At 33.2% G+C, this 17,193-nt stretch overlaps 1 protein-coding gene across 3 annotated transcripts; it reads right to left on the reverse strand.

The window, feature by feature from the left end:
* Positions 1-6,471: 6,471 nt before the first annotated feature.
* On the reverse strand, positions 6,472-17,104 carry LOC105319600 (uncharacterized). 3 transcript variants are annotated; one of them, XR_010711162.1, is made up of 7 exons: positions 16,717-17,104; positions 16,303-16,392; positions 9,779-9,878; positions 8,057-9,695; positions 7,142-7,264; positions 6,834-6,935; positions 6,472-6,668 (listed from the first exon to the last, which is right to left on the reverse strand). XR_010711162.1 is itself a non-coding variant. In XM_066076799.1 (4 exons), exons 1-4 carry the CDS (start codon positions 8,096-8,098, stop codon positions 6,543-6,545), a joined length of 393 nt encoding a protein of 130 aa, XP_065932871.1. In that variant the 5' UTR covers positions 8,099-8,214; the 3' UTR covers positions 6,472-6,542. The 3 variants fall into 3 exon arrangements, 1 of the variants encoding a protein (XP_065932871.1); XR_010711163.1 differs by lacking the exons at positions 16,303-16,392; positions 16,717-17,104 and adding an exon at positions 11,812-11,909; XM_066076799.1 differs by lacking the exons at positions 9,779-9,878; positions 16,303-16,392; positions 16,717-17,104 and having other exon boundaries at positions 8,057-8,214.
* Positions 17,105-17,193: the final 89 nt, after the last annotated feature.

Genomic DNA, 17,193 nt, shown 5'->3' on the forward strand with positions numbered 1-17,193 from the left:
AATTCCCTACAAATCTGTTGTGTTAGTGTTTTATGTAGGTGGCGGGCCAAACGGAGCGTCATCATATCAGTAGTCAGTTATCCATAGAGGTTGTTCTGATTTGGTCTTTTGATTGTTCTCATTGTGAGTCCTTGTACTTTCTGTCCGTTCAATGTCTTGATCAGTATGAAGGTTGTCGAGTGCTATATACTACAATTAGGACATGTTTATCTAAATGGGTTCATATGGTCACGTTTGAAATATGTCTCAAACTATGCTGTTATATCAAATCTGTAACTTTCTTAAATGAAAAAAAAATGAAATAGTTAATGGCCATAATTATTTTTAAAAACTCCAAAAAAAAAAACAAAACTACAAATGATCGATTAGGATAAAACTTTTCTTTAAAAAAAGTTCAACAAATACAATGTAGAATAAGGAGCTATATTTTGTGTTGACATGTTAGGCGTTGTAATATTATTTCATTTCATTTGTATTGTATAAATTTTTTTATGCATTTAAAATTTTTTAATATTTAATGTTTAATTTACCATTGTTTTGTGTAAATTCTATTTCTTTTGAGTATTTTATCATTTATAATTGTTGTATTTATTTAATAATCCTTTATTTGTAATAAAAATGTTGGTTTCATTCTTAAATTCTTTTTCATTTAAATTTCGATTGTACACATTTTGAAAATCAATTTTTGTGAGGGAAATCAATTACAGCCCAACTGTTATTCCATCAAGTAAGCTTTGCTCATTTATTTACTGAAATGTAACTTTTTTGAAGCTAAAACTTGACAAGTTGAACGTGCACATTTTAAGCTCAGAAAATGTTTAAAGATATCATAAATCTTCGAAAGTTTAATACAATAGAATAAACCTATAATTCAACATACATAGTTTGTATATTATTCGGACCCTTTCCTTTTTACTTTGTTATTTACATTGTAGACAATATCTAATGAACTATACAGTCTAAAGTGAAAAATGATGAACGAGTTTTCTTCTTCAAAACTACGCTTTTTTATCAAAGAAAAACGTGAAGCCATATTGACTATGTTGTACTATTGCCTAATTCCTTAACTTTTTTTTTTTGGTTTCGTCTGAAACATTGGACATTTTGGGAAGTGCCACACGGTAAATTAGTAGGGATGTCAACGAGTACTCGAGTACTCGACTATCGCTCGGTCACGCCGATCATCGACTAAAATATTCTTAGTCGATTAATCGTTATTAAATGAAGAAGATGAATCAAAAACAATTTTTTTCTTAACGCAGCAATTTTGGATTTCGATGGAAAATAAGAGTTTTCTTTTCTCTGCATTTTAGATCATGTTACACTTTGTTCCACCAAACGGGTGTCCCCGGTATATTTTTAAGCGGATAAAAATTGATCGCTTTTGAATTTGTAAATCAAATTATTGTTTTAAATAGAAGTACTTATGCAAACATGTACTTGAAGAAATCAATTTGTAGATCATTAAATCAGTTATTTATTGGTCCAGGATTAGATGTTTGTATTAATCAAAAATTTAATCATTTCATCTCATGGCGTTTGTTTAATCATTAACTTTAATTGTTGATTTGCCAGGGCACGGGACAATGACTTCATACCATGAAACAGGTGACATTTGATTTGCCTAAGATGATATGCAGCTCAATTTTGTGTATATAAGCATCACAAGAAAAGGGGAAAGCTAAGACATCATCACAAGTTTTTACAAGTTTATGATATAAGATACGATGTATGTGACAGACGACGAGTATAGAATTATTTGATTTGAAAAGGACGCACAGTTTCAAATAAATCAACGAGTACTCGACTATCGCTCGACTAAAGGCTCCAATTAATCGACTAAGCCAACCGAATAAAATTGACACCCCATAAATTAGCAAAACAATATGAAACACCTCACCACCACGATCTCAAGTTAGACAAAAAGTGATTTGAAAATGGGCATCGCATACTGCTTTAAAATATATGCACAGTCAACATATTTTAGTCCGAATATAACCTGTTTAAGTTTCTGTTGGTTAGCATCGTTCCCACCGAATAATCGGTAAATCAGTTTTTCAAACAACTATTTTTCTATTTGTATTGAATACACATTTTATTCATAACGTAAAACCGTCTGTATTTTCAATTTTTATTTTTTATTTTGATTGAATACTTTCTTCTTTTCATTTGTAATGTGTTCTGTGGGTTATTTATCTTAAATAAGTATAATAAGATACGACTTTTTCAGTTTTTATCCACTACAGGTTTGTACTTAGACCGCTAGGAATGTTATCATAACCCCTTTTAATCGTTGCAGTCACGATGTAAGATGTACTCTAATATATAGGTTGGTTTGGTTATCTTGATAGACGGGGTTAAAATGTACATGTTTTCTTAAAATTTAATGTGAAATTTGGAACATATGTTTCATTTAAAATTTAAATGACGAGGAAACTTTACAAATGGTCTTCAAATTAATTTAAATATGATTTCATATTTATCAGGTATGATAAGTAGTAGTAAACAAACTATTCTCTTTCTTTTAAAGGCTGTTTCTAACTTACAGATGATGTCAGATAACTTTTTAATGGCCCCTGTAATTCAAAGGAGAGAGAGAGAGAGAGAGAGAGAGAGAGAGAGAGAGAGAGAGAGAGAGAGAGAGAGAGAAGATTTATAAGTTTTAAAAAATTCTTACAAAATACATAAATTTGCTTCCACCCTTAAACCGTTCTTTACTTTACTTTTTGGGAGAATTGATCAGTCTGTCAAAACGTAATTTGTGTTTGATTTGGTCAAAACCGCTATGATAAGTACAGTATTTTTTTTTTGGTACCTTGTTGTTGTCTGAATTTTATTTTTTTTTCTTTCTGGTTCATAATTCTTTTTATTTGTTTATTTTTGCATACGTTGTATCTGTGCCCCCGGGTCCCTGTTTGTAGGTCTGTAATTTCGCCTTTTCCAATTTAATGGTTTGACAATATGCAATATCAACTGTTTCTTTTTTCTCTTTGTTCTTTTTTATTTAATTCAAAATGACATTTTTTTATCATCCCTACTTATATATTACTAAAACCGATTTGGTTTGACTTTACCGATCGCGTCGCGTTCAACTCTTTCAGCTACGTCATACATAAACAATACCCGCACCTTAACCACAATTTTTTTATTGGTGGATTCAGCTTACCGCTGATTGGCTGCTGGTTAACTAAGACTAAATTATGCACGGACAGAGCAACAACATATCTGAGAATGAAAAATTCACATGGGTACTCGTGACTGTCGAAATTGGGCTATTTTTCGAAAGTGTACACTTGTGATAAAACAATACATACATGTACGGTACACTGGCGTCGGAAGCAAATTGAAAGTGGGGGGGGGGGCTAGACTAATCCTCAGAAGTATTGAGAAAAAAGTAATTCCCAAATTCATGAAAATCCTAATCCGTGGGGGGGGGGGGGGGGGGGGGGGGAGAGTATACCTATACTTCCAAAAGAAAAAAAATTTACTTTCCCAAATTTTCTTTTCCAACATTACCAAATTCCTATTCCGTGGGGGGGGGGGGGGGGGGGGGGACTGCGAGAAAAAGTGGGGGGGCTGGACCCTCTATCATACTATGTTTCTAATGGTTTGGTATAACTTTGAAAAAAAAGTGGGGGGGGCTAAGCCCCCCCTAGCCCCCCCCCCCCCCCGGTTCCGACGCCTATGCGGTACATAACATATATAGCTGTAGCTCTATGTATAAATTTTGGGTTAGAAAATATATAGCTACAGTGCATACAATACTTACATGTACAAAAAAACTTTAAGGCAATTTGCCGCATATAAAAATAACGCTATTTTTGAAAAAAATAATAATTCTTCATTTAGTTTACCCAAACCTTCTCCTATTAAACAACCTTCTTCCGTACTCGGAAGGCGGATCAAGAACTGTATTTTTTATGTATGAAAACAAACCATTGTTCATGTATGGAGCTGGTGATCGGCGGTTCAGAGACAGGTAAAATAAAGAAATCTGCAGTAAATTGTTTGTGGATATTTTAGTATATATATATTACACCGAAAGTGATAGGGCAACAGAAGAGAAACGAATCGGACACTTGTCTAATGAAGACACACATTTACAAACCCCCTTGCACTCTCCACTTCCGTCTCGTTCTTTCACACCATCGTTCAATTCTTTTATTGACTGTCGATTGCCGATCGAAAGGTGTAGAAATCGAGGAATTCATATCTTTCACTTTGACTGGCAAGTTAGTAGGTAATACATGTGCATATTACACATTTACGGTATTTACATTAATTGAACGCTTAGCACATGCAACTTCTAAATATTATATTTTTTATAACGCCGTACTCTGGACCGTAGCTTGAGTTGAGGCTATGGTTTAACGCCCGTTTACAGAGAGAGAGAGAGAGAGAGAGAGAGAGAGAGAGAGAGAGAGAGAGAGAGAGAGAGAGAGAGAGAGAGAGAGAGAGAGTTTTGCACAAAAATTAAACAATGGGGATAGTCGATTTTGAATGAATAATATTGGGGGAAATGAACTGTTCTGAGAAATCCTTCAGCTCTGGCATTGCATAAGCATTTACTGATAACTCCGCCTAACTCAACCACTCATAAAGTTTTCACAACGGTGGCGTGTATAATTTATGCATGACGTAGCTGACAGAAATGATCGTGACGCTATAGGAAAAGTCAAACCAAATCGGTTTTGATCATATACTGAACATGCATGCAAAATAAGCTTCAAATTGCATCGATATGACAGTAAAGTATGGCTTTTGCTAGTATATATTTAATCTCTCTATCAAAACCAAAAAAGAAAAATTAAAAACATCATCTGAGGCAGGTATCACAGTCTATACTTAAAATTGCTAGTACACACATTATCACGGGAAATATATCGCGAGAGCACTGTGATGTCATCCATGACCTTTTTTGTTTTTGTTTACGTATCTCGACTCAATACGAAGATATGGAAGTATGTAACAAATCTCTTTGGTCTCGCCAAAGCTGGGGCAGTACTCAGAACGTGTCTTCAGACCTCAAGACACCGTAAATTACGATTTAAATGGCGGCTATTTTTGGCTTCGCACCACGGGTGAAAACATTAGAGAGCATTATGGGACGTAGACAAAATATTGTTTCATGAATCTATAGGTTTAGCTCGTTCTTTTTCCCGCGTACATTGGTTCTTAGAGCTCGCTTCTCTTGATATAACCCTTTAAAGAGGTTTGTTCCTCTGTTTTGGGTAGCCATTTTGAGTCACCTCTATTCTAGAAATCATCATATATTGATTCTACCTATAAATTCAAATTTTATAATGCCAATTAAACTATCTTAAATAAAATAGTAATGAAAAAAGTACATATTTACAGAGTTTAGTATGGGACTATATTTTGTGGCGGAAGGTTTTTAAGAAGAAAATGAACATTTTTCATAACTCAGTTGTTTAAGAGTACCGTCACTTTAGCTTCCTTATTTTCAGTCCAAACAAAATTTCCAGATAGTTTGTGCATTAGGATATCTTCAATTTGTTACAAAAAACATGATTTTACCATTTTTCAATATTTATATCGACACTTATTGGCAAATTTAACTTATATTTCATAAAAGTCAAGGAAAAATGAATCCCAATGTTTGCCTAAAATCAGCTTATTTCATGCCATATCTCAAATTTTACATAATAGGCCCATACGTTTTGTTTATTTTTCTGAAATTTTAAGATTTTTCTGACAAGTTTATCATAATGTGAGAAAAGGTTTGAGACTGTTAAATAGTTTCATTACATGTTGAATTGCTAATGGATAAAAATAGCGCTTTATCAGTGCAAAAAGGTCAAAATATCAAATAGGTGAAGAAATTGTAACATTTTTCTTTATGATAATTTGATTTTTATTTATTTTAAATAGTATAAATTTGTATTTGGTGCCATGGTTCATTTCGATAATAAAATATAGAGGGAAAAGCGATTTATGTGCAATCTGCACTTTCAGTGCAGAAAATTCATATTAAATAGACCTTAGCGCCAAAATGAGGCATATAGACCCCAAAATTTTGTTTTGAATTTTGGTTAAGCCATGTGTGTAGATTAAAAAAAAAACACTTTAGGAAAAAACTTTCAGACTTTGATCGCAGGATCCAACGTCCTTAAGTTTACCGGTGACTTTGTGTAACTAAAGAACCGCGGTTCGTATAGGCGTTCAATATTTGCTCGATTCAAATTATCACCCCATGATATTCAAAGAATGATTCTTTATTACATGTACTTATATTTATATTATTTTCAATTTCTACACTTTTGAAAACAACATTTCAAAACCACTATTTTTTCAGGTAGCACATGCCACGTAATTACTACGCGACTCAGCCAATACCATTTTCGGTTATTTTGCTGTAAGGCACGCCTACTTTGTGTCGCTCATCTTTTATGAAATTATTGGTTGATTGGCTTCAAAATTGATTCTTAATGTTATCACAGACAAAGACAGTTGAAAATGAATATTCATTGATGATGACAAATTACAAACAGAATGCTGAAATGAAATAACGACGTCTTTATTCAGTTCAATCTCATGGCCGTGAGTTTTCCACAGAAATGTGACAGTCCGTGGCTCATGGTGGTGAGGTCTTGTGCCGAGACGGCGGTGGTGGCGCTGTTGGCGTCAATCAGATCGATAACGGTCTTCTGCAAGTCAGATGTACGGGACTCAGACTACAGCTTACATGCATTTAGAATTCGATACCAATAAGGAAGAATACAGTTACATTTTAAAATGAATAGAGAGAGAGAGAGAGGGAGAGAGAGGGGACCATGGGACACACACACAAACAACCTAGGCTTGTTTGTTACCTCGATGGAGTGAAGGCCAGTTGATGTGTGTACTGTGGTTTGTTCATCGGCTGTGAGCATGTACAAGTAGCAGTGTTTGTGCGTTTTCACTGCAAGGGACGTCTGTAATTCATCAAGTACCGACAATTTTATTATTCATATAATTAGAGAGAAGATAAAAATTATAATTAATAATGGTAAAAAGGTTGGGAAAAAGTGCTGTCTTTGCAATATCACATGATGTTAGTTGGTCAGGTACTCTGGGCTGTTAAAGAACTCTTCCTAAGAAGCAAAGACGTGTTTTAAATTTACTACGTGTACATTCTTACCGAATGAGCATCGTAATGGAAGGAGAAAGCTTCGTTGATATTTGCCTCGTGCGTGGAGTGATGATGGTGCGGGTGTGACACATGGGAATGGTGATGGTGTGGGGGTGTTGTCATACCCACTGCCTATTAAAATAGAAATGTCAGCAAATGCATATCACAGTGTGAAAGTTTGTAACCCTTCCAAGAAGACACATCGACAGTTCTTCAGTTCCTTTTTAGCAATTCTGTGTCATGTTTGCATACGAATTCAGTATGAATGCTCAACACAACTTAGGTTAAAAATGATCTTGTGTGAAAACTCCAGTCGTTCTAAGCTTAAATAGAATTATTGTAGCAAAGTGTTCTTCCATTCCAACAAAAATAGGTAACAGAATAGATTGAACTAAGGAAAATTTATTTGCTGATACTTTTTTGTGTCAAAACACAGTGATTCCCTCTAAATATTGAAGGTACACAATAGAGTCCATATTGGGTACACTTCGTTTGTCTTCAAAGTATATAATGCACCGTATTACAAGTGTTAAGATAACAAATGTTTGGATTTTTCCCATTACATATTGTATGAAGTCTTCAAACTCGAAATGTTCAACCAGGGCTTGAATACATGTAGCTGGATGTATGTAGTCTTTTGGTTGATATTCTGCCAATAGCCTCAAAATTATGTCGTATTCAAATATTAATTTTTCGGGTTTTTTTTTAAACAGAACTAGCGAATGCATTATGTAATTAAACAATAAGAAACGTGTAACTCTAAGCAACACTCAAAAAATGGCAGAGTAATACATGATAACATATTTCATAGAACATTTGTTAAAATTCTAAATGTTATGCAAGACGTTCTGTAATGTAAACAAATCCTTAGATATTACGAGATCTGATAAACAAGACGGATGTTTGATTTTTGAAAAGTCTTACCACAGAAACAAGACAAGCAACGAAAACCACTGAAAAGACCATTGTGGACAAGCACTCGTTGGAATATACTGAGGTACCAATTGTATCGGCAATGAGAAAAGAGGTTCCTTTTATGTTCGCAAATTTGGCACAGTCTTATCTTTTGCCAATCACGTTTTTCCGAACAGAGAACCAAAACCCGGTCTAGGGCAGTTTGGTCTTGTTTCTATCATGAAGTTTCCAAAATGTGAGTAATGTGAAATCCAACAATATGTATACATAACGTTTCACGTCCAGAAACAGACATGATAACAGTTGGAGCTGACATCAATGAATGCTTCATATTTTTCAAAATAATATATATTAGTTTCTGGAAAAAATAATTCACCTATGAAACTTATTGATGTTTAAAAGACCAACTTTTATGATTAATACATAGATTTAGTAGATAAATTGATTCCAAAAATTTGGAAGCATTTTCGAAGTACATGTACATGTATTTACAGATTATTGTATAACCATGTACTCTTAATAAGGCAGACTATTCATATTTCTATTCATGACTTGGCTACCATGAAATTTCGGGAAATTATTTTGCAAAACCTGTCTTTTACAATGAAGAGAATTAAAGTTGTATACCCAGGTAGGTGAAACAAGTGATGCACTTGTTTTGAAAGTTTTCGTTATTACTCTTGATATAAATTTTAACAACAATATATTTAATTAAACAACAAGTACTCTATCTGTAGAATCGATGATAAACTGTAAGTAAATAGGCAAAATTACATGTAGTTTTAAATATTGCATTCATTAACTTAATTTTGAAGGTTGAAAAATGTTAAATGCTAATGACTGTAATTAGTATAAATCTGAGATCAGATTTTAGAATGTCTGTTTTTCTTTGACTTTTCCAGTCCCATGACGAACGATGCCCTATTGATAACATCTCCTTTTGATCGCGTCTCAAAGAATAGGTGTTGGAGGTTTTCATCGTCCTGCCATGTCTGGACCTCAAACATTTCTCCTGCCGCCAAACCATCTCTGTACTCAATGTCTACCTCCAGTATCGGGTACCAGCAAATGTCCTGTTCGAAATGACGGTAAACGCCAGCATTAATGGCGTTAGTGGCGCAGTCTGTGTAGTATTTGCAGTATGAGGCATGAGACATGTGTTGCTTGAAGTCTATGTCACTGTATGGAACGCGAACGGACATTGTATAGGACGGCATCTTCTTCACGTCATCTGGAAAGATGTTTTTGACATGCCATATGGCCGAGGTTTTACGATAAAGGTCCGAGTACCGATCGATTACTTCCGGGTTTAAAGCCTCATGCTGTTTTGTTTTTAAATTAACGTGTACTACTCGAGTTAAACACTCGGCAAATATTTCACTGGATCCAGAAAGGTTGTCGAAAAGTTGTTGGTGTATCGTGAAGGTAGAATTGCCGATTTCGACCAGTTTATAAGTCACTTTAGGAAGAAAACGGGAAAACAAACTTATATTGTCGTGAAACCTTTGGCCGAATTTGAACTTTTGTCTTCGGGTCATCAATGTGTAATCTTTGCTTTCAAATGTTAGTCGAAAAATATCATTTTTCATTGTTATTGCATGTCTGCTGGCTTCAAATATGCGCATGAAGTTCCAGATACCCCAGTGACCTAGAATATATTATTAAAAATATTGATATACATTTTGTATGACTGCGTACGACTTGTCTCTCACGGGATTTCGGACAACATACCTGTTCGATCAAACTCAGCGTAGGGAATTCCGTGACAGCACATATCGCCGCCTTTGTCTGTCAAGTTCTTAAACGTGATAAACTGCATGTTGAAGGAATCCTAAAATATTCAATACGTATTTTGTTATGTAAAAACAATCAAATGGCTTCAAACGTGCCCAAAAAAAAACACCTAGAATGTCAATCAAATCCTCTCGTACTTTTCCGACAAAACTCGGAAAAACGCTGATTTTTTTTTAAATTGTTTACTCCCGCTTTGCTGAAAGTCAATATCGATGAATTAATAAAAATAATAGACCTCTGAAAGTTTTAGTACTTATTATTTTAGAATAAGTTGACGCTGCTATCTAAAAGCGCGAATTGTTTTCTTACCCAGCTGATATTGGGACCCACAATATTAGGGAGCGAAATTCTTGTTGTCTCATTCTACCCTTTTAAAATGCCAAAAATATACATAAATCAAACACTTTGACAACTAGTTAAAGTTAAAAACATCAAAATGGCCAAATTTTCTGGTTTTGTTGATTTCAACCTGTCTACTATATCTAGACATATTTTTTTGAGAATTTGAGATCAACAAAAAGCTTTAAATAAAACACAAATATTAATGTTGTTTAAGACTTTGTATCAAAGGTAGAAAGGTGCTCGGATTATGGATAATGTTGAATAAAGATTTAAAAAAGTTAAAAGACTAGTATTATATGTGGTATCCGTTATCTTTGATAGTTTAAACACATAATTACGTGTATCGGCACATAAATTATCTTTGAAGTTTTAGTCATGTAATTTGCTGGAAAGGATAACATATTGTAATCGTCTCTATTGTATGGAAGTTTTCAAAAAAATTATCATGAAACTTACTAAAAAAAATCATATCGTGGAATAATTAGCTGTAAAATTTCTTATCTGGAACCAACCAATTTGGAAACATGCTTCCAAAAACGATATAAAATAATTACATGTACATTAAAGGGACTTGGACACCATTTAAGATCAAAAATTTTATTTTTATTTTTTATGTATAAAATGGTTAACTGATACTTTTTAAATGATTGACCAAAATATTGAATGTTAAAGTCAAGCTACAAGCGAGATACAGAGGTAAGAATTGGTTGTTATGTAAACAAAGCTCGAGTCTTATAGTTGTTTACAAATAATGTAATGTAGAAAATTACTATTTCTTAGACAAAATCACATGTAAAAAACGTTTTAAACTAATTCAATATCTTCATAAATACTATTAACAACAAAAGAAAGATACATTTGATTTAAACTTACACCAATACAACATATTCGGTAAAATGACAATATTAAGCTTTGTTTACAAAACAAAGAATTATGAACTCTGTATCTTGATTATAATTTGATATTTCACTTTCAAATTTTGACAAAGCATTATAAACGTCAATATTTATCAGTATAAACATTAAAAATGGAAAATTAAATTTTGAATCAAATCGTGTCCAAGTCCCTTTAACCTCGCTATTGCTGAAAAACTAAAAACATAGTCAACATTATTTTAAAAAGTCTTTCTAGGTCTGCTCTCTCAAAAAAAATCTATACAACAATCTCTATTTTTTTTTACCTTAATTATGTATGCATTTTCTCAAGATCGTTTGTGTGCATTTGTTTATATTTAAGTTTAACATGAATATCATATACCAGTGAACATAGTGAATAAATAATTGAATGTAATTGCAGAATCGCCTATCGAAAGATATACTTTATAGATCCATCAAATCATGAATCGATGAGTAAAGCAACCGTTATTGTATACGCATAAAATATGATAATGAAATAACGTCTTAATGAGCAAGACTGGAAATTCAAGTTATCTCGCTTTTCTCAAGGCATCGAAACTTATTAATCATAAAATTAACGTAACAACGATGCGTTAAAATTGAAAGTGAGCAATAAAAATATTGTTAAAAATGTTACTTTACTTGGCGGAACTTTGTATACCTCAAATTTAAATCAAAATAATGAACGAAACATTGAAAATGCTCCAAGAAAATCAACAACGAGGGGCTTACCCGCCGATAAAGAGGTGTAACTGGGTTTAGAATCTAGAGTGACATTTGTATGGATGCCCATTTCAATCTATTATCGATGAGACACATATATATATTAGTCAGTTTAGTTTATCAATGTCAAGTAATTATAGCTTACCTTGGTACATTCTGTAGCTTTAGGATAGAGTTTGTGTGGATTTCTAGTCTGAAAGTTAGGTGCCATACATTAACCGATTCTACTGATGAATTTGAATTCTACAAGCCCGAATAAATTATGCCAGTTAAGTTTATAAAAAGTTATAATATTAGTATCAATTTTACTGTACTATTCTGGCATGGTAGTTTTTAATACAGGCCAGGGGTATTTTATGCAATTAAATACCTCCATTTGGTCCTGAATTGCAAACGGCATGAAAGTACAAGGGTGATAATTAATGATATCATTTTATACGGTGTGTTGGGTAGAACTTTCGAATAGATAAAAGTCACATTTTCCAATATACATCTGGGAAATAAAAATCTTATTTCGTTCTTGACCCTTTCCAAGGCTGAAAATAGATGCAAATCAATGTAGAAACAAAAAGTAATATGGAAACTCAAACCTAGGGCGGAGCATAGTTCGCCAAAGCGGAAATGACTGTGTTATTTCATCAAATTTGATATTTTATTTTAATATTATCAGTAATCTTAAGCCTGTCAATATATGAGAAATGCATAACTGTATTATCACTGTTTAGAGTATTTGGGGGGGGGGGGGGGGCAAAGGTACTGAGCGTAGTAGATTTTGTAATTAATGTGCGGTTTGAGTTTCCAGTTTGTTGTATGATCTAAACAAATAGTAGAGTTTATGGTTGTATGCTTTTTAAACTCTTTAAAAAACTATTTAATGTGTGGGAATACCTTAGTTCCAAGCGAAATAATTAATTCAATGTATATCAAAAGATGCACATAATACTTAACAAATGACATTTGTACATGTTGTCAAAATAAAAATGAGAATTGCCTTATAAATATAAAATCTTACTCTGTTATAGAGAACATACCATATTCTTGGTTGGACCTAAGGGAAACAAAGTTCCTGGAGTCACATGACAGACCGAAAATAAAACTCTTGAATTTTTATCTTTTTTCCATATCATAATCACACCCCTGCATATACATGCATGATGCTCTTTAGTGAGAGAGCGTTATGTCTACTACCAACTACAGATATCAACTCTCATATTCCCTTTTTTCCTCTAAACTTAAACATTTTTTGATTCCTTTAAAATTTAAAATGAAGTTAGCATTCAATTCCTCAGAAACAAGAACGAAGAATCAAAACTCCACATTTTAATTTTCTTTTGGTAAAATGCATGACGTCACAATGTGACAAACTTTTATGTTTATTTTTGTAAAAAAGAAAAAACAAAAACAAAAAAAAACAGACATACAAACAAACAAAAACAAAAAACGTCAAAGTTCAGGGTAAAAGTTGACGAGGAAAAAGATGACGCCATGTGTCGACCACAACTACATGTCATGTTGTTAATTAATTTAATGGGTGGGTGTAAATACAAAAATTACAATATGACATACACTTATGTCGGTCTCTGTATCATAAAAACCGAGAAATTTCAATTTTTTGCCATTTGAGTAGAAAATGAGGGATTGCACTAGTTATTGACGTCACTAAAGCCAAATTATACATTTATTAATTGGATCTGCTCAAAATTTTCTTTTAGCAACAGATTTATATATTTAGTAAAAGAATTTTTTCTGGTATGTAAATATAGTTTTGAATTACAAATAAAAGAGATTATAATTTTCAAGTTCATCACTTTTTTTTTCTGTAAGTTTTATTAGATTCAATTTCTGTGACGTTCACTTGAGAATGTAGAAAACCAAAAACACTAAAAAAAAATTTGTTCTCTCTTAACCGTTTACAACTGATTGTACGTTAACATATTCTTCTACATATACATGTACATATGTACTTGTCACTGCTAATAATTACACTTACCTGTTATTTATTGGGATTTTTCGGGGGGAAATGGGTTATTTTAGTTTATTCTATTTAGTTAAATTTGTTTCTTTTGTTCTTTGTACATGTGTATATTTCCATGTACCAGTTTGAATAAAGAAAGAATATTAAATAATTAAGGTCTACAAATTAAAAAGAAAGCTAGTATTTTGAATCTTTGATTAAAAATAAAACCTCCATTTTTAAACCCTAGACGGTTTCGTCAATCCCTTTAATGACCTGTTTATTGTAAGAATAAACAGCATCTGTTTATTTTCTATTTAGAGACTGCCAGACTGAACAGTCATTAAAGAAGATTTTAATTTAACCTGATGAAAAATGTCAGTTTGCCAAGAGTTCCATATTCCTATCTACCAATAGTGCGTTATAAATCTGATAGTCTTGGACCATATAGAATGTTATAAATTTCATTCTGTAGAGAATTTCTTAACAACAGGAGAGTAGGTAGCAGGTGAAAGTATACCAAATTAATTAAAGCGCCTCTTCTTCGAGTCTGCCAAATTGCGGACAAATCGGCATGGTAAATATTTAGCCCTGCTCTCGACTCCCTGATAAAACGGCGAGATGAAAGATTAAAACGAAGTGACTAGCAAAGGTGTCACTACCCGACTAAGGTAAACCAGCCAGGGATGTTCAAAGGACCCAAAGCAAATAATGCGACCCTTAGCTGCAAAACCTTGACAGAGTATGGAGTATCTGTATTTAGGATTTGAGCACTTCAGGACCTCACGAGTGCTTGTTCAGTCGTTTTCAACTAGCATGTAATCATATTAAAACTCAAAAAATCGAATTAAATATTTAAAAACCGAGTGGAATAATCTGTTAAATTGTCATCCGTGAAGAGTTTTAAGAAGTTAAATGGGGAAAAAGTTGTCTACACGAAGAAAAAAAGAATCTGAAATGAAAATACCTCGAACTCAAAAAGAGCAAAATCTGTTTAATTATCTTGTAGACAAAATTAAATTGCAAGAATACGATGGATTCTATATTTATTTTTGGAAGATGAGGTACGGCTTATATTTTGGCGTGGGTAACTTTCACACACTACGTGAAAGAATGTCTCTAAACTTTGGTAAATTAACCGAGAAGCCATAATAGCTGGTTATGTGAAATGCCCGGGTGCTTTCAATTAAAGTGGCTTTAAAGGATCTCGGTTGTTTTGTTATAATTCAGAGTATCTTCTCCCCACCAGTTTATCAGAAGTCAAGATATAGCGGTGATAGGAATCCTTCCCAAGAAAATTACAATTTACACGCTTATAAGTTATTTTTCTTGCAGAAAAAGGACAGCACTTCAATGCATTTTTCATGACACGGGGTAGAATACTGTTTACACAATTTATAAAGGAAGAACATAACAAAATATAAGCTCAATCTCTCAATCTCTCTCTCTCTCTCTCTCTCTCTCTCTCTGTGTGTTATAATTAAAATACAAATCCTTGACTAATTTCAAAATTTTGCTTAAAAGGAATTTTAAAGCAACCTTATTTATATCAAGGACCATGTGCTTCTGTTGTATTTTAAAGTCTAAATGAATGTGTTATTAAGCACTAGTGAAACAAACAAACAACATTTACTTGAGATGATGAACTTTGTCTTTCAGTCAACTTAGAAATGACTTAAAAATTACTGAACGAGGTGGCTTCATCATGTTGTCATCCTGATAAGAACCATGAACAGGTTTTAAAACATATCATGCATTCCTTTTTAATTGAAATACGCAACAAATGATATACTCGACATTTTATTCTCTAGATATTCTACATGTTAATGAAAACAAAATCGAGTTGAATGAATGAATGAATGAGTTTATATTTTTCATTTTTTTTTCTTTTTAATGAACTGTACATGGGTTCAAACTCCATGATTTGTTATAAATATGATAATTAAATACAATTTTTATCCAACTTGTGATTATTTAAGGAAAAAAATATTTAGGGAAAAGGATCTTGTAAAACTATTCAAGATTAATCACAGAAAAGAAATGTAGATTATAATAACTGAATGTATAATATCCAAAATGGGACATAAAACAAAATTAATGTAGATCGGGGTTATTTCCTTTTATTTCGTCGAATAATTTACAATACTGCAATTCATTTCCGGTACCCAGTACTGTATGATTCTATTCGCAATAGCTACAAGCAGCAATATATATTGCAATTTACTGCAAAGTCACTTAAGTGTCACACGCTTTTTTTACAGGCAATTTATGGAATAAAAAACTGTTAAACTAGATCAACTTTCCATTTTAAACAAAATACGCAACAGCGTCTTATCACCTAGAATATTGTTACATCATCGGATGGAATGTGTTTTAGTTCTTCTTACGTATATCAATAGTGTAAAAATATATACACGTACAGAAGTACATTATGATCATGTCTTAATTAAATTTAAAAAATGCTCTTAACTGATAAAATGTGTGAAAATTAAGAGCAGTATTTTCAGTAAGCCATATTCCTTATTCTGATTGTAAACAACTCTTACTATCTGGGGGACGCATATTTTGGAGGGTCCCAGACTGATCAGCAATGGAGGGACCATCTAATCGACGAAAAATCCGGGATGTCAGCAAATCTGAGAGAGATAAAAAGACTTCAGAGACCTTGTACGGCAACCCATGGCGATGGTTGGGCATAAATAGACTTCTTTATCATAACATCAGAATTATTGGTCGCATCGCATTATTATATTGGGTGTTGACAACTTGAAGTGACTGTGTTGTTTGCGTTGCTTTGATATTTCGACAAGATACACGTGTTATCGTCACGACCAAATTACATCAAGTCGAAATGCCGGCGTTTTACTTATATAGACGTGTTGGTAGTGCCTCCATGCTTGGAGGTGATATATTACATGTTATTGATACAGATTAGCATTCCAAGCGGGTTTGGTACATACGATATGCCTTGATCTTGTTCCTTTTGGGAAAGAGTTTACCAATACAGAGTTTCATATGAGAACAGAAAGGACCTTCTTCAAAATGACCAGATTTGATTTGATGATATGCGCTATCTATTCCACTTCACAGGTTAAAATCCAAGTAACTCTGTCATTTCAAGTCAAAAATCTTTTTACATCTTGTGGGGTCTTTTACGGGTATAACCTTCTTTCATAAATGGAGTATTGTCTCCAAAAAAGCAGAAAGTAAATGTTGCAATTTTCTTTCAGTTCTTTGCGAAAGCAGTGAAAAGGGGAAATAATTTAAGAGATACTTAAGTCAGCCACATCGTTCACGGGGATAGGAGCAGATCTTTGATTAGTCTTCTATCTGTGTCCATTTGAAACACTTAGCTACCCGGAGAAGAAACTCTCGGTAACTTAATCCAATAATTCACGCAGAAAGTGATTGTCGCTCCGCCTTTGCTGACTACGGGC

The sequence above is a fragment of the Magallana gigas genome, chromosome 2 (assembly GCF_963853765.1).
Source record: "Magallana gigas chromosome 2, xbMagGiga1.1, whole genome shotgun sequence".
NCBI classification, from domain to species: domain Eukaryota; kingdom Metazoa; phylum Mollusca; class Bivalvia; order Ostreida; family Ostreidae; genus Magallana; species Magallana gigas.

Excerpts from the sequence above, each read along its gene's own strand:
- LOC105319600 (XM_066076799.1), bottom strand. The coding sequence starts at position 8,098 with ATGGTCTTTTCAGTGGTTTTCGTTGCTTGTCTTGTTTCTGTG. Across the intron at positions 7,265-8,056 it reads TTGCTTGTCTTGTTTCTGTG|GCAGTGGGTATGACAACACC; the intron begins GTAAGACTTTTC and ends CTATTTTAATAG. Across the intron at positions 6,936-7,141 it reads TCCATTACGATGCTCATTCG|ACGTCCCTTGCAGTGAAAAC; the intron begins GTAAGAATGTAC and ends GATGAATTACAG.